General features: G+C 37.5%; 1 protein-coding gene across 1 annotated transcript; it reads right to left on the minus strand.

Annotated features, from left to right (window-relative positions):
* Positions 1 to 1,407: 1,407 nt before the first annotated feature.
* Positions 1,408 to 4,839, minus strand: LOC110465869 (extensin-3-like). Its single transcript, XM_021521994.1, has one exon. It carries the CDS (start codon positions 4,181 to 4,183, stop codon positions 2,198 to 2,200), a length of 1,986 nt encoding a protein of 661 aa, XP_021377669.1. The 5' UTR covers positions 4,184 to 4,839; the 3' UTR covers positions 1,408 to 2,197.
* Between the last annotated feature and the right edge of the window lie 14,356 nt (positions 4,840 to 19,195).

Below are 19,195 nucleotides of genomic sequence, written 5' to 3' on the forward strand. Positions count from 1 at the left end.
AATACAAAGTGTATACAAAACGAAAGTAGAAACAAGTGCAACATTAAGATTTTCATTTACAGAGGGAAAACCCCGAATTAAAGCGGCCACCAGAAGGAGAACTTGTTTAGCTAACAATGTGAATTTATTCTAATCTTATCTACATCTTACGAGAAAAATATCCTTTTGGCAAAACGAATTTTAAAGCTATGTAAAGTACATCTGCTTATCACATTTTCATTGCATACGACATTTACTTTTTATCAAGTCGGCCTACGCGCTATGTAGATGAATAACACGCCAAATGGTGATTTCTAAACGGGTCAAGTATACAAAAAAGTATCTTCTTATTGAGCAAGTAGATTATCGCTATATAATATTCCAATTTACTGCAGTTATAGGATTAATAAATGGCGAATTGGGGTATTTTTTGTTACCTTGAAAATAAATTATTGCATTATTACAACCCCGAATTCACATTATGTTAATTTGACTTCGAGCCGAACAATTTGAAATCAAATCGTAAAAAAACATCAATTCCAACTTTGATAGGATTTAGCCATGTAATAGCCTACAGAAGTTTGTGTTTACGAACGTCAGATAGTCTATGGTATAAATCTAGCGCAGTCACGATACCTTCGATAAAGGCGTCGTGACTGACGGGTCACCTTTAAACTTAACGAGAGTTTAGTAACTGGTCACAAATATAGACATAACCTGCTAATCCAAAGGCGAGAACCTTGCGTGAAAAATGTAGATCTGATTTACTTCACTGAACATTCCGGGATAGTTTAATTTTAGTTTCATTGAATATTCAATTTAAATAGCCGCCAGTTAGTGGATCATCTAGATCTGTTTTAGAGTTTATATAACGCTTTGTACCTACTTCTCCGATACCATTGTTTAAATTGACACGCTTGGCTGACCATTTAGAGCACCATGCAGATACCTTACATATTGAGCCTAGTGTTGTGTACATTTCGGTATTCATGGCACGCAGCTGACCTCGAAATAGAAATGTATCAACTCATTTTACTTTAAGTCTGTCTTAACTATAGTTCTAACCCATGACAAAAAAAGTGTACACCTCAAAATAGAAACATAAATAAAAATATGATGCCCGAGTTCAGGCACACCCGAAATTATATACCGCAGGCTACAGACATACGGGTACGGCTCGGGTTTGGGTCGTGGGTATATTTAATCAAACACGCCTGACAAGCTCTTAATGGTCGTCAAACTGGTTTTACACAATATAAAGGAAACGAGAAATATCAATATAATGACTGTGAAAAAGAAAAAAGGGTGAACAAGAACAGGTTTAACAAAAGAAAAACTTAAGTATAACAACAAAATGAAAAATAGTCTATACAAAAATATACATATGTATTGCTTTGGGCATATTTAATGTTTGTTATAATAGTTTGAAAATATTTGGTACCTTCCCCAGTTAACAACAAAATATACCATAAGAATATTTAATTAACAGATATATATATATCATGGAATATTCTAAAGTAAATACGAACCGATACAGTACTCTAGAACGAACTTTGAGTATTACGATAACAAGTGTATCATAATACCAGTCATCTGGCCCTAGCACCGGACAAAATGACCTTGACCTGGTAAAAAGGTCAAACAACACTCGGGGAACAATCCGAGTTTTCTCTGACCCCCTTTACTCGCGTAAACCATAAAATCAGGAGATTTTGAGTTAAGGAATGCTCGGGGGGAAATCCGAGTTTCTATGACCATATTCCTCACGTGAACAGCAAAATTGAACTATTTGGAGTCAGAGAAACCTCGGAACTTCTCTAGAAAGTACATGTCTAACTCACTAAAACCATGGGTTGTCTCGGCATCTTCAATAAATCCCTCGCGTTTTACAGCCGAGGCTGTCACAGAATAAAGCACTATTTTGTACAATTAAACTGTTCCTCTTCTTTATGTCCATTTTAGGATTAATAATATTTATATACAAAACACAAATCCTTTTAATCCAGATTTTGAATTTCATATATCCGAATGTATCGTATAGCTTTCTATACCACTGCACGTTGTTTAGAATTCAATAATCCGAAATCACAAATAGTTCCTATTATTTCGTAAATAAGAATCCACGACATGTTGGTATTATCATTATATATAACAAGACGCACCGATATTGTTGCACACTGCCGTAAGCTCGGTATTCACCAGTAAGGCAATACTTGATCTAGTACATCGTGAAGTCGCCGATATCGTCCTCCTTGCTATCGTCATGTACTGTTGGGGGACGGGGAGCAGGTTCATTCAAATCATACGCCGTAGGATAGTCATGGACATCGGATCGTCTCGTTTCTTCCTTTATACTCTTAGAGAAGTTCTTTTCATTCATGAATTGATTTTCCTCTCGTCTAAAGTCTCTTGGTTTACGAACAGGTTCGGGATTATCGAACCCTTCCCAACCGGGATAAGTGTTACCGCGGGGTATTTCAGAGGCGTACCCGTAACTCTGCGCAGAAAAATGGCTTTCCGGCCCCTTCTTGTTTTTCTTAGCCTTTTTGTTCTTCTTACTCTTTTTGCTCTTCTTGCCAGTAGTGTTAACGTAACGGAGATGAGGGGGCACTGAAGATGATCGCATGGGGAACGGCTGGTACCCTGGGTAGTTGTAAACGTAATAAGCTGGGTTGTTGTCTGGCGGCACTCTGCCGTACCGGCTTCTATCCCTTTTTCTCTCGTACTCTTCTCGTCTGCTCATGCGCGGGCGAGCATTGTCGTAGTCACGTGGAGGGGTGCGCGGTCGATAGTTAGAGATAGAGCTCTCACTTCCGTAATCTCCACCATTCCTTAAATTGGGATCTCCTTTTTGGGGACTTGGTGAGCGGGAATTTGACCCTGAACTCGATGACAGTGACCTTGGTTTGCGTGGGCGCCGTACATACACAGGACGGGGTGGCATCATGTGTGGAGGATAGGGCGACATACCCGGTGGAGGAGGAGGCGCCATACCCGGTGGAGGAGGACGCATCATAAAGGGACCCGGGACCGGTCTAAGCCGGGGAGGGGGAGAGAAAAATCGGTGTCTCAAGTAGGGATGCTGCATAGGAGGTGGGACCCCCGGGTGCATGTAGACCGGTCTCCTCATGCCTGGCATAGGCTGTGGAGCGGGCTGTGGGATTTGCTGTCTGGCTTGCGGGGGGACTGGCGCCGGCTGTGTTGGGGGTGGGGGCACGGTTGTCGGTGCCGCCGGTGGGGGTTGACCCGCCATCATATATATCGGTTTTGGAGCGGGCCCCAGTCCTGGTGACTGTGCGGGTTGTGTAAAAGGGGGCACATTGGTCACGGTTGGCGCACGATCGGACATCGGCGGAGATGGGGTCTCATCATCACCATTCTTCTCTATGTTGAAAGTCTTAGCCTCTGCCTTGTCGCTGCTGTAAAAATATCCCTGAGTGGGAGGAGGCTCGTAGAATTCAGGTGGGGCATCACGAGGTTTGTTTACGACACCTGGCGTCAGACGTATACCATTTGTGGTGGCGTGACCGTTAGTGGTTCCGTTTGTGGTGCCATTAGTGGTTCTAGCAGTTCCGCGTCCGTCCATGGTACCGTTTGCTGTTCTGAACGTTGGTGGGGGTCCAGAACTCCTGAATGAGGTACCCCTAAACGCGTGTGGGGGTTCAGCGGGTACAGGTTGGGGTGCCAATGGTGGCAGACCTCTCGACTTCCGGTCCACAACAGATGTTGCTCGAACAAGGTCCATCGCATCCTGGTCGGAGGCACACAGGAAACCATGACACTCCAGAATCTTCCTCCCCTTAGTGCGACGTGTAATTGTAGAAAAAATGGCGGGGCTTTTACAGTCGATGCTGGGTTTTGTTAAAGGGTTGGAAAGGGAAAGAAACTGGGACTGTACCTCGCCAGTACCGGCGTTAATTTTTTTCACCTGCCTTACAGCGGCGCATAATGTCAAGGATGTGATGGGGAAGAAAATGATAAGATTACCATCATCAACGTACTGTAGTTGAATACCAGTAGACAGGATACTCAAATAGGAGTCTATACCCTCTACCTTTGACTCGTCCCCGGTAGCGCAGGTGTACCGGTCTCTTAGGGGCTGTTGAATAGCCTCGATCCCTTCCTGGGTCTCCAAGGGTACAGAACTCCCTATATACAGCACACGTCTCCTTACCAGTAGCTGGGGCTGTGGTTGTACCACCATTTTGAATGTTTAGATGTCCGGAAAACGATTTTAAAGCACAATTAAGTCCCAATTACACATCACCGAATGTTCAGCTTCAGTATGAATATCCACAAGTCACTGAGCTGTCGCCATGTTAGTCCCAGGTAAGGAATACAGGTGTGGTATAACGAGGTAGGTCGCTCTCAGGTATGGTTCACTGTCGATACCACAGCCGCTGACAATCTGACACGAAAACTACTCCATACACTGAGAAAATGTCGTCCGAAAATTTAGCGGACTTGTCACCGGTCAGTGATGGTGGTAAACAAGGACCAACGTTTGTCAAACTGTCGAGATCCGGGCTCTCAGCGCAGGTATTGAACACAAAAACACACACACAATTTCACGTACACGGCAATCCTATGTTAACACTGTGACGAGTCAATAAACAGGCAAATGCCTTGTGTGTAGACGTCCTTTCAGAACCGGTTCCGTCGAACAAAACTATTTTAAGCCTGCGTATTAATGCAGTCAGTGGAGTGTGACGTGAGCTCTAGTCAGTGGGTACACGTATAGGTACCATGCCTAACACACACAAACACACCTACCTACATATATAGCGAGGTTCCGTCGGGTGAAAAATAAACACCTTCTTAGGAAAAGTAAATTTGTCGTTTGTATGTGTTCAGTATGAGATTATCATACCTGAGGTTCTCCTCGGCTGTCACCTAATTACATATGTAGACAGGTAAACTATACACCTGAAGCGACACGTACTTTGTAATCAACGACAGTAAGACGAAAACACTTACAGATGTATACTGTACATACACAGGTAATAAATATGATTAATACACACCTGGATCACATGTAATTATAGAAACAATGTAAAAAAATATACTGGATAGAAGTATATTTTTATGAGTTTACGCGATTGACAAGTGACCATCATGGCCGGGATATGTCAATCAAACTTGACCATCGAGTGGCCTGGAGGGAGGATAAAATCTATCAATACGATTTATGTCGAGCTAGTGGACAATAGAGAGTGATATCTGTATTAGAGTGTCCAGAATTGTAGGCAAACTGACCACGGCTTTACAAATGTATTATCTGGACTATGACAAGTGTTACGAGTAAACATGTGTTTGTCCACCTCGAGCTCGTGGCACTTATAAATAACTTACAAGTCTATATACATAATCATCTGTAAGCAATCCAGCATGTATATGAAAACATATATACTGCATACACAATAGCGTAAAGATTGGACAGATAATATCTCTCTTTTCCGCAAATTTTACACTCATTTTTTTTTGTGGTTCTCCAAAACTCTTGTCTTTAATTGAAACCGAAACTTTTACTCAAAAAATAAAGTTAACAATTTTAAGGCAATTAGTCTAGTACCCAACGAAATAACGTATTTTTTCTCTTCTTTTGCTTCCCTTCTTTCACAAATCCCCTTTCCTTCATCTCCTTACATTACGTACGCACACGCACACACGCTCCACGTACGCACGCACACACGCACACATGCACTCTCGCAATCACTCATGCACGCAAACTTGTTCACGTTTTATTGTCATTTTTTTATGGAAATGTTAGGAGATGGCGATACTGAGTTGTGATAACTTGTGTGCCTCATCTTTGTTTTGTTGCGTGCCAAATGAAATATTTCAAAATAAAAATGAAATATAAAAGAAATGAAGCATAAAAAAATGGTTCTATTGCACAATTATTTACAAAGCATACTTTTTGATGGAATATAGGAAAGGAAAATAAAAAAAGTTTCCAAAATAAGTCGCTGACATTGAACAAAGTTTATAACTTCTGACCATTCTCAAGCATTTACACCGCTTGAAAAAAAGGTTGACACATATAAAAAAATATATACAAAAAATAATAAAATTAAAATGTTCAAAACGCGTTTTACTTTATCTTAGTCCGTGTTTATTCTCAGATCCAATTTTTGCTTAAATGATATCTCTTACAAGATATCGCTATGTACGGTGCACTGAAAAGACGAGCAAAAAATAAATTCAGACTGTATATAAAAGTTGGTCTTAAGTCCAACATTTTCTGTCCAATGAATGACTAAGAAATACTATATTAACATAATTACCACTTCCCGGGCGGATGACGAGGGATACGCTATATCGGATGTCCGGATGACGAGGGATGTATCCTGTTTTCGGATGATGACGGATATACTGTTTTCGGATTAGGAGGGGTAAACTGTATCCGGTTTCAAAATACACATATGAAAAAAAGTAGAAAAACATTAATCTGCATAATCAGATTGTTGACTTTATATAAAGATGACATATTCTATGAAGAATAATCTCTTTGATGACTTTTTAACTTTAGAAGTCGCCAAAATATTGTCCTGAAATTACACGATGTATTTGTAGTATTTGAAAACAATACTCGCACCAACGCGCTTGTGTTAATAACCTAAATGGAAGAAATGCTTTGTAAAATGGCAATTCGGTAGTTAACGAGAACATATACATCAAAGAGCCGCAGAAAAGGTTGGGATGCGGGTCGGGGCGTGTTCACTGAGTTTGTGCAGGTAGCATAGGGCAAATCTCTCTTGTGAAACATGTTTTCTGGTTTTTATTCGGTCAAAATATTACTACACTCAGCGGAAATCATTACATGCACAGTAAGACAAAATCAAAAATGCCCCAAGAAACAATTTAAAATAGTGTTTAGAATATTCTCCGTGAAAGTTAGTATCTAGTACTTTGACCTTGGCCTTAACCGCAACGGTTCCTACGTAACGTATATAAAGCAAATTAATCGTCTTTACATCTTGTTTTCTCTCCACATTTCTACCCTTCTGCCATTTATGACGGTTTTTTGTGTGTGATGGTGGGTCGTTACATGTACGTTATACCAATCTATCAAACCATCCAACATGAGATAAGAAAAATAATTATCATTGCAGACTGACATTACGTCATGAGTGGTCAGCACGCGACCCAGAGACGAGTTACACCCTTGACCAGTGTCCATCTGTCAAGGTTGTTGTCCAAGCGGCGCCTTTTACTCGAGTATTTTATAGCCTTTGTCATGTCCTACATCACCGGGACTAATTACGTCGTCAATCTTCGGCAAAGTTCGGAACTGTCCGTCAATGTCGCCACGACCCTCGTTCTCGATGATGCATCATGTGATAGTTTTTTGTTTTTTTTATCCCAAATGATTGATTCGCTCATTGATTATAAGGCTAACTGGGCCAGACTTACGCTGACAAGATTATAATACATTAGGTACTGATCGTCTGCCATCTGTTATCGTCGATAGGTACGACCAAGGACTACTAACAAAATGTCTATGGAGCTACAAGTAGGTTGTACTATACATATATACAAAGCACATATGTCGCCAACCTCGATCCCAACTTTATCAAGGAACTGTTATAGAATTTTACAAAGTACAACATTAATTATACCAGTTTCGTATTCATCTCCTGGCTTTTTCTAAAGAATTTTACAAACTACGTTTTTTAAACCATAAACTTAAGGGCCCGTATTCATGAAACCGTTCTCATGCTCAAGCATGGTTTTTGTGCTCAAACCTATTTTTATTTGTTTCGTTTATAAATTAATAATGAAATCTTATTTTGTCAATGATTTGGAAAAATATTGAAGAAACTTAAAGCCAAATACTGTTTTCAATGTAAAGATTCCACGTTTTGATCGTTTGACATGATTTCAGTGAGTTCATATTAGATGGTTTGAGCATAAAATCAATGCTTGAGCATGAGAACGGTTTCATAAATACGGGCCCATATTACATTTTATTTTTGCAATTCGCAACTCACAAAAGGCGGAACTCTCTTGAACTACGCAAACTTGTCCCCTACCTGTATGCTGTTAATACATTTTTCATTTTGTCATAACTTTAAACAAAGAACTGATGCTATGAACATAGTCCATGGTTCTTTACGAGACGGTCATATTAAATTGTACAGACAGATTTAGCATCATGTTTTTCAACCAATTGGTGGTTCTTTTTCGTCGTTTAAGCATTTTCAACTCAAAGTTAAAGTTTCTTGTTTTTCCTTTTTTGTGAGTGTCAACATTTTGGTGTGTTTGGCCTTAAATAACTGAAATCGTTGATGGATCACAAAACAATACATGCAAAATCGAAAAACTAAATGATGATTATTATGTGTCCATAATCTCACCACATGTCCCTTGAAAGCGCAACCTATGTCTTAATAAGGAGTTTTCTTTTAGTCATATTTTTGCTTAGCCCGGAAATATGTGCGCGCATGAAGTCCAGCGGCGAGCAGCTCGATTCACAACCGGCGATTACTCGCGTTACAGTAGTGTAACCGGGATGTTGATCGAGCTACACTGGCCACCCCTACAGCAGAGACGGAAGGAAAGTCGACTAACCAACCTATACAAAGGCATCCACAACACCAACGCACTGATCATACCACCATATATCAGTAGTAACGCCAACATAACCATGGCTATATCAACATACAATGCAACACCGACACCTACAAATACAGCTTCTTTCCAAACACCATTATGGAATGGAATGGACTACTATCAGAGGTCGTCGAGCAGCTGACTGTGGAGGCATTCAAGACCTCGCTCCACAGTCATCTTGCAGAGTGAATGTGGATCCTGTAAATAGTTTTAACTTTTAAACCTGTTTTAACGAACTGTTGTGGAAGCAACGCCGCACAAGTCTACCTGCAAGTTGATGCTGTTCGACGGCCCTTTGCAGTATCGCCGTAAACGTAAATGTAAGTTAATTGGATGTGCGTATAACTTTAATTAACTCTTGCAAACCTTAAACCCTGTCTTTGCCAAAATATGAACATATAACTATCGAGTTTTCTTATATAAACATGTACTTCTGAATACTTATATGTAAAACTCCTTGAACCTTCCAACACATCTATATAGCTTCTTTATTTCTCAATATCCCACCCCCACCTCGTTTATTTTTTTTTCTCTCTTTTCTTTTTTTTCTTTTCTTTCTTCTTTTTTTCTCTCTCTCTTAGTCTTACTTTCCCTTCTATACCTCTAGGACCTGCTCTAACCTCTTTTCTATCACTTCTAAACAATGCATTTATATAACGGACACAATTTAGATGGAATTTAATTATATATAAACATAATTAATTATTAATTATACCTGGAAATATGCAGTTTTATTATAAATGAATATTTAATGAATGAATTGTAATGTGCGAGAGGAATAATGTTTATGTATGATATATTTGCATTGTTATAAATTTGGAAAAAAATAAAAAATTACAAAAATAAATAAATTAACTCTTGCAAACGAAATACAACATTATTGTCTCGTGCTCACAATGTGATTAACCCCTACGCACGATATAACTAAATAGTTCGCACGAGGAAAAGAAATAGCACACCACCAAAGAGTGTGTCCCTTTTTGAAATCCGTGTGATTTTCTTATTGAAATTTGTTCACATTTTTAATCTGTCGCAAGCAAACGAAGTTGTTGGCAGAAAGTGAAAGTTTCAGGCAGGTTAAGATTTTATAATGCGCATAACATTCGTGTAAATTAACATTAGATGGTACATTTCATTTGAATAATAAAGATGATAGAAACACATTACATGTACGCTGCATTACTCCAAATAATAATTTCATAATAATCGGACATTTTTTGAACTAGTTGATATTGTTTTGTATATAAACATATGTTAAGTTTTGAAATTAGATTAGGATCTAATATAAAATTCCGATCACAAACGTGAAATATGCAACACAAGCAATTCGTAAAGATTTCTGTGTGTCCTTGCATGAACTCACTGTGTTGTTTTGTTTTGAAAGACTGGTTCTGTATGACTTATAATTGTATTTTAATTTGTTGCCATCAGATATTGAAGACGCTTTTGGGCGAAGGGAAATAACTCGCAGTAATTTTCATTGCAAGTTGGATAGCACCAGTGGTAAGAAACTGTTCAAATTATCTGTGCACGGCAAATAAGAACCGACAAAATTAAAAAAGCGCGAAAATTTGACGAAAAAAAATCTAACGCTATGATATAACTTGTAATTTTATGTTTTCAACAGGTTTTAGATTACCCTATTTCTCTTTTTCTTTTTAAGATCCTCCCTTACCTCGTTTATTTGTACTTGTTTAGCCTTATCGTATTTTACAACCTTTATTTATCCAAGAGAAGTTAAGGTTATCATGTTAAAAAGAAAAAAATCTGTTATTTTATTAACATCTACAAAGAAACATTTCCGCAGACCTGACTGTTGGTAAAACAATGGAAACCCTGTCTGCAATTTTAACTTTGGAGACAATAGACCGCGTTCATAAGGAAGAAGGTCTTCTCTTTTTATTTGATGTATTGAACAAATGTAAAAAAACAACACTTCCGTAATATGTTTTTTAACGATTGTTTATATCAAATAGGTCCTGTCTACCAACGTTGAAAGAATCAAATTTCTGCTCACCGAAGTAGGTGACTGATAAACAAAAACGTTTTCTCCACTCTGTTTTAACTGTTCCACAATCAGACGGTAACGCATAAAAAGCAGACTTGAGTACTGTGCTGTGGTATCCCTATCAGTCCACTGTTTCTATACACCCTTTCACCCCTATGTAACTTTAGTAAACTCTACCATGCATTGATCTGGATGATTCCATTATGATCCACAGTGGCGAAAGGGTTAAGCATTTGGAAACGGTCCAAAGAATTTTTTATGTTTTAAAGCCAAAAAATTATTTAAATGGTATACCTTATACAGATGTATATAAGCATTTTAATTGACTAAGTAGAATTTCGACGGAAGTGTTTAGGCATTGTTTTTCTGTTTAAATGTGTCCAAATCTGCTTTGACTGTTTTTATCTAATTAATTCTGTTTCTTATCACGTACCTGGACGAAATCTATGGACATAGTGCGAACACTTTATTTTACAGCTCATTTAGCAGACTTACTGTTCGCAAATATAGCATTTTTAATGAGGAGCAAAAGGTATTTCAACCTTATCATGGTTAATTATAATTTAGATATTGTGTGCTACTCTCTGTCATGTTTAAAGAAACAGCCGAAAACCGTGCCTTTTTAGCCACTTTTTGTTCAACATTTATTGTTGTTATTGCTTAAATCTTTGTAACAATATAATACGAGCATGTTGTTATCAATTCTTTTATTTGACGTAAGAGGTCTTTCCAATTTAAATGAATAAATAAATAAATAAGTAAAAAAAACATGATCAAACCAATGTTCCTATGATAAATGTATTAAGGATCCATTTCCTGTTATCAAAATCCATGAATATTTGGCTTAAAATAATAAACATGACACAACGACAGTGTTCTAAGTGTAACTTTATCCTTTACCGAACATAAATGTGTATTGTTGCAGTACCTATCCAGTAATCTTAAAAATCGGACTCTCTAACCCCATCTTCCCCTTCTCTCTCTCCTCCCCTTCTCTCTTATTTGTGCGCATGCGTGTGATGGGGTGTGTGACTGTGTGGGTGTATATATGTCAACTTATTAATTAATTTATCATACATAGCTTATTAACGTAGTTCTGCCATCATGATTTTTTTATTTTTTTTATTATTATTATACAGGGAAAGGGCTTGATATAAGTTGTACAACTTGTGCCCAATTCCATTGCTATGTGAAAAAGGCAAGACAATCTGTTTAAATAAAATAAAAATTGCATTCTTTCTACAATGTGTATTGGGACGACGCTTATATTAAGTTGGACATTTTTTTGTTGTCCAATCCCTTTGTATCTTTGTCAGATCAATAAAATATGTTTAAACTAACAAACAATGCAACGATACACGACCTGGATTCGAACCCCGGGCCTAGGCTCATTATCGCTATAACCAACTTCACTACAATCATATCCAAAACGAATTGAAGGGAAGGTTACATAAAGATCAGAGTGGAATTTTCTCGTGTTTTTCCATGCCCTGCTTGGGACAGGGGTTTCTGAATTCGATTATGATAAAAATGAAGAGTTATTTCCCTTAGACCAATGAAGTATTGGCAGTATAGTTTTTGGTCTACCAAAAACCCCCATTGCTTGTCATTTATTAACTAGCTGTGTAATAACCTGTATATTGTTTATCCATGTTATGACTTATTTGTATCCAATGTTTGTCGTGAGATTAGCACTAAATTGCTAACGTTTATTGTTTTTAATATGCGACGTTGAATAAAAGAAATCGTGGATCTTGTATCTGTACCCCTGTGGCGGAGACGTTTTTTGTTGTTGTGAAATTGGAATTTATAATAGGAATATTTCTTTCATAATACCAAATTGAGAATTCTTCTTTGTTGTAGAGACTGCACAGGCCGCTGTTATTCACTACCTTAACTAGCCGTGCTGAACACAATATTTCGCCCATTATATATATCTATAGAATGATTGTAAACTCGTTTCATTGAAGTGGATAACATCTTTTTTAATTCCTTGAATAACGCTCATCTTTCAAGCCAACACATATTTTTATACTAGCTCATTCATCGTATTCATGCAATTCGTGGAAATAGTTTAGGAGTGAAATATGATTTTGCATTTTTTGTTTGACACCTTAGCATAACTTTGTTTAAAAAACACGTTAAATATCTCTAACTATAGGTTTGGTATATGGAAAGTCAAAACCCCGTGACGTCACACACAGTTTGTGGACAGTATAGATGCCTTTTATAAATGAAAATAATGGAACTATTTCTTTTCAAATTCATTCACATGAAATAAATCGTGCGCGTAATGTAGCGTGGATAGATGTGGTGATAAGTCTTTATATGTTGACGGGTTTTGATGTTACCGTATTTACGCTAGACAAAACGCACGCATAAGTGAATTTAGGAAAACAAATGGTTTTTGCTTTCTTCTTCTTCTTCTTCTTCTTCTTCTTCTTCTTCTTTCTTGTGAGAGTATACTCATTTTGAGGGTTTTTACTCCGGCGAATAATCATGAAACAACCAGTAGCGAAGCTTTGATTTGAGAAACAAAAGAAGCAGAAATTATCCAGGAGAAAGGGCCTTTATAAGGTCCCCAAATTGACCTAAACAATCCCTGATGTCGTTTTCAGGTTTTGCAATGGAGGAACACATGTGATTTGAAGAGCACAGGGACCTGAGACTTTGTTATGGTTGGTATGTTTGGACCTATTCTGTAGTGAAGAGAGTGACATCACAGGGACTTGAGAATTCGTTTCAGATATATTTGGAACTATATACTAAGGTGTTTAGAGTAATTTTACACGTTTTAGGGGGTTAGATCAGCTTTCGGTAACAACTCTGAAAACGTTAGTTAAGGTCCAAATACACCTGTAACACATTCTCAAGTCCCTGTGAGTGAGCCGATCAGACGTATTTTTAAAAAGGTTTATATTAACACTCGGTCAAATTTCAACCCCACTTTTAGCAGTTTACCGGTATACTGAGTGTAAGAGTCTACAATATCTCTCTTCGCCAAACATATGATTTCTGTAACCTCATCTCTCCAGCCCCTGTGCTTCTAAAAGGTTATAGTTTGAAATTCGAGTGAGATTCGATATCGTTAGAATAATGCACATCGATTTTGTCCGATGTACAAGCACTTCCGGTAATCTTGTGCATCCGGTTGTGCAGCAATATCTTCGTACATTGAGTTTAGGCCGTGTTCAAGTTCGATAAAAAACGGAAATGCTGGAACAGTAGATTCAAGCATCAGTGTTCATAAATGCTGTACGCAACTCTAAAATGTAACAAGTTTGCGCAATGGAACGTTACTGGAAACAAGAGGGTATACGGTAGTTTTTGCACGTTAAAATGTTTATTTTATAGGAATGAAATTATTAAAACGATTTTTCGGTAAATCATTTTTATCCCTTTTTTGAGATACGTTGTTCACATGAAGCAATACGATCTTTGTCCGCGAGGTTATACATCCATCACGCACTTATCCAATTCCGTGATCAAATAGGCGAGGGCCAAACGCAGCCCCTTGGTGTAGCAGCCATCTGACTTTTGACAAATTTCTTTTTTTTTCAACGATTCCTTATAAATTCATCATTAAAAAATCGCGCTTAATGTTAAAAAAATGCTATTAATTTTTTTTTTATAAGCAAATTGAATTTTGAAAACTGGAAAATAAGTGTAGAGGTAGGTTTTTAACGACGCGAGAAACGATTAAAAAAAATATAGGATTCAATAAAAAAAAAACACACCAACATTTTCCTAACAGAAACACACAGATCGTGAAGATAACTGGAGTGTGATTGATTGGCTGTCAGAATGTTTGGGATAAAATTCACAAAAAAAGCAGAAATTATCCTAAAGATATCTTCATAACTCTAACAAAATAATGTCAATGAAAACTGAAATATGAGTTTCTATTCATTCAGAATGCTATGTAATAATTCTCAATGAAATTCTGCGTGGTCATATTGTTGGCAAACTACTCATTTTCCTTGTGGATATTAATTTATCTATTTTCCTGGTGATTTTTTATTAACTTAGAATAAACCTAAATTATTTTTTTTCTTCAATATATTGTATGGTTTTACTTTATTCTTCTGATCAAAATATATTATAAAGCAGGATGGATAAAATCGTATCAACTTAAACAAAACAATATTCATTATTCAATTTTTTGATGACGTCCAAGTTTAAAATTTCTAAATTAATATGACTCACATGAACATAATATACAGATCTGACAATGCAATGCTAATTAACATTAAACGCTAATTAAAGGTAATTTAAGACAATAAATTTGGTAATAGATCAGTTTCATTAATCTTTTCCGTCGATTAAGAAAATGAATCATCGGTGATGCTAGGCGTCAAACTATTGTTCAAACAGCAGCGGAGGTGTGTAAAAACCATTTATTATATACATTAAATACTACTAGTTGATTTCAAATTTATTTGTTAGTGAAATGTATTCTATGAACCTTGCCACTTATAAAAAGAGATAACTTTGAACCTCATCTCGATACCCTTCTTTGGGGTGATGCTGACCTTCCATTCCAAACCAATATCGATATTATTCTCGCAGTACGGTCTTATGTAAAATCTACTAAAAAGGTTTGAAATAATTTAGTGGACACCTAATGCAACCGGGACATCTCTCTCTTCCGATCCCCCTTTTCATCTTTTCCCTTAATCCTTTTCTCTTTTTATATTACATATCATTAAGAACATAATATGTGTTTGTCTTTCTGTCACTACGGTATTTGAACCTGTTGTATTTTGTATTGTTAGGAGAGGGCCTAATAAGTTGCTGGAACTCGTGCCCAATCCTTTTGACTTTTTGATTTAAACAAATAGATGTTTGAATGAACTTTGGCTATCAAGGTTACCGCAAACCTCGGAGAGGAAGAAATATCCTGAAGAAATACACGCATGTGATTGCACATTACAAAATTGGAAATAGACACAGTTTGTCAGAAATTAATTACGCTGCATCATACAGCTGGCGCGTCCTTCTAAGTATTGCATCGTAATGCTAGATGCCAAAAAATGGAAATCTAAATTGGCTTAAACTACTGTTAAAGCTGAAGTGGGTTGCGTAAAACATCCTTATCATATGAATTTCAAAAATTATATGAGTACTGCATGGTTAATTTCAAATTAATAACTTGTAAAGTGTATATATTATGAATCTTGCCACTACTCAAAAGTGAGGACATCAAGGTTACGACAAACCTCGGGGACTGAGCAGTCCACCAGCAGTCTACCACTTAGTAAGATAAACGTAAAATAGACAAATGTGATTGCACCTATTAAATTTGGTAATAGCTACAGTATGCCAAAAATGAATCACAATGAATGCATCATACGGCTGTTTCTTCCCTAAATATAAACTTTTTTTTATATAACAACACTTATAAAACAAGTTTTTACAACTTATACCAATCACTCTTGTTAGCCCGGATTTTAGCGCGCGTGGTGTCTAACTGTGGGAGGAAACCGGAGTACCCGGAGAAAACTCACGTGGTTGGGCAGGTGACCCCGTACCTTTTCACGTCCGATCGGGGAATCGAACCCCGGCCGCCTTGGTGAAAGGCAAGTGCGCTATCCACTGGGTCTGCCGACCACCCTTCGTCCTTCTAGGACACATCAGTGATGCTATAGGGGCCAAATGAGTTGACAAACCAGTTGGTCTAAGGTAGTGTTAAAACAGAAGGGAGCTACGTAAAACCTTTAAAATATATAAATTAAGTGCACATTATCATAGCTTAACAGAGAATCAAGCTAGTATTACATTTTTATAGTCACATGTCAATAAATGTGCAATGCTGTTAATATACCTATTTTCGCGCATTCAAATTTTAGAGCATTGTCGAATTTTAACAGTTTTATAGCGCATTAATGAATTAGCGCACCCAAAGAAATACATATAAGAAATTACGATATGTCTTTTGATTGAACAGTTATAAATATATATGAAGGATTGAAAGGAACCGTCTAGAGACTGAAACCAAATAAATTTAGACTACCTCTTTTTACAGTGGTAATGGCTGGCGTAGCTGTGGATTCAACATCCTAGTCACATATTTTTCAGGTTTTATTCTATATCAAAAGGTAAAAGCTCAGTAAGTTCTTACTTTTAAAATAATTTTCCGATCTGGTATCTTCCATTATTCTTTGTACCGTAGTTCAAAGTTTTCTGCAAGTCATGCTTTACTTATATAGCAGTGTTCATAAAATTCGCGTCTGGTTAAACATTGAAAATTTCGGGTAAAATATGCACATTTAAAAATATATATATGTATGCGATTTTCCCCCCGGTCACGATTCAGAGATAAAGACCCCAGTTGACATGTATGCAGAAGTAAGGTGGTTGTTTTTCTCAGACAGACTTCTATTTTCAACACTTCAAAGAATCTCAGAAAAGACTAATAGTGCGTGAATAGGAAGGTCTTCTGTCATGCATAACAAGATAAATGTTCCCATACATTAAGGTGGAGAGTCCCAGCTTTTTATCTTTCTTAACCTCTAACGAAGAAGAGCTCCAATTTGTTCGCCATGTTTTCTTCCCTGTAGTTGCTTGCCCTTTTATTATAGCAAAGAGGTTTTTTTTTCGAAAGATATATACAAAATGTGTTTATATTGTATAACATTTTCATTCTGATTTTCTCTTTTCACATAGGAAATGTGCATGGTAAATTACCGAGTGTTTATGCTGTGCCGCTTGTAATTACGCTTATTCAATGCTGTAACGTTACTAAGGTAGCAGTGTACAGTAGAAATGGCCCGACTCTGATAAACAAGACACATGTCGAGGAAATGTAAACACAGCGGATTTACCCTACACAACACATGTATACATGTATATATATTTGTAAACTGCATTACATTTACAATACATATAAAGTACTGAGAAGTGTATAAACCTCTTTTTTCTATGTATGTCACTTGTGTGAAAACCATGGTTACCACATCAAAAATTACCAAAAAATGCCAAAAATTGCTATTTTTAACCCAAAATTTGACCCCCGCAACTAGTAATTTTTTTCCTAAGCTCTGTCTGAAATTAAAGATTACCTACCTGGTTGCAGAATTATCTGGGTCCCAGTAAAGTTGTAAAACTTGATTTTTTGCAATTTTGCGTCGTGTGCTGTTGTCAAAATTTTACCTCCTGTAAAGCTAGCTTTTCATGTGTACGCACCCTTTCGGATTATGGCCAAAATTTTATTCTCGAACCAAAGAAATCTTCTTTCTTTTTTACAAATGTGAAGCTCACATAGCCCACTTCATCATGCTTATACCAATTTTAGTACAGTTTTATTTTTATATTTTTTTTACATATCATTATACAGGGGTTAGCCATTTAACAAAGATATCACCCATGGCCACAACCCTCTACTGTATACTGCTACCGAAGAATGCATCTTAAAATGCTCTTCAAAAGATCAATGGGCACGTAATTGTTTTAAACCGTATATTATAAAAACTAACGATATAAAATATTCCACATTATTTTGTAAATGATAATAAGTCTGAGTCATTATCACAGTTCTCTCAATTACGAATAAATTAAAACAGAATCGTCCAATACATGTGACGCTCTCTATGGTTCAATACATGTGACGCTCTATATGGTCCAATACATGTGACGGTCTTTATATATGGTCCAATACATGTGACGCTCTATATGGTCCAATACATGTGACGCTCTCTATGGTCCAATACATGTGACGCTCTCTATGGTCCAATACATGTGACGCTCTCTATGGTCCAATACATGTGACGCTCTCTATGGTCCAATACATGTGACGCTCTCTATGGTCCAATACATGTGACGCTCTCTATGGTCCAATACATGTGACGCTCTCTATGGTCCAATACATGTGACGCTCTCTATGGTCCAATACATGTGACGCTCTCTATGGTCCAATACATGTGACGCTCTCTATGGTCCAATACATGTGACGCTCTCTATGGTCCAATACATGTGACGCTCTCTATGGTCCAATACATGTGACGCTCTCTATGGTCCAATACATGTGACGCTCTCTATGGTCCAATACATGTGACGCTCTCTATGGTCCAATACATGTGACGCTCTCTATGGTCCAATACATGTGACGCTCTCTATGGTCCAATACATGTGACGCTCTCTATGGTCCAATACATGTGACGCTCTCTATGGTCCAATACATGTGACGCTCTCTATGGTCCAATACATGTGACGCTCTCTATGGTCCAATACATGTGACGCTCTCTATGGTCCAATACATGTGACGCTCTCTATGGTCCAATACATGTGACGCTCTCTATGGTCCAATACATGTGACGCTCTCTATGGTCCAATACATGTGACGCTCTCTATGGTCCAATACATGTGACGCTCTCTATGGTCCAATACATGTGACGCTCTCTATGGTCCAATACATGTGACGCTCTCTATGGTCCAATACATGTGACGCTCTCTATGGTCCAATACATGTGACGCTCTCTATGGTCCAATACATGTGACGCTCTCTATGGTCCAATACATGTGACGCTCTCTATGGTCCAATACATGTGACGCTCTCTATGGTCCAATACATGTGACGCTCTCTATGGTCCAATA

The sequence above is a fragment of the Mizuhopecten yessoensis genome, unplaced genomic scaffold (assembly GCF_002113885.1).
Source record: "Mizuhopecten yessoensis strain PY_sf001 unplaced genomic scaffold, ASM211388v2 scaffold11103, whole genome shotgun sequence".
In the NCBI taxonomy this organism is placed as follows: Eukaryota; Metazoa; Mollusca; class Bivalvia; order Pectinida; family Pectinidae; genus Mizuhopecten; species Mizuhopecten yessoensis.

Bases quoted from the DNA above. Each gene is read 5' to 3' on its own strand.
- LOC110465869 (XM_021521994.1), bottom strand. From the start codon at position 4,183: ATGGTGGTACAACCACAGCCCCAGCTACTGGTAAGGAGACGTGTGCTG.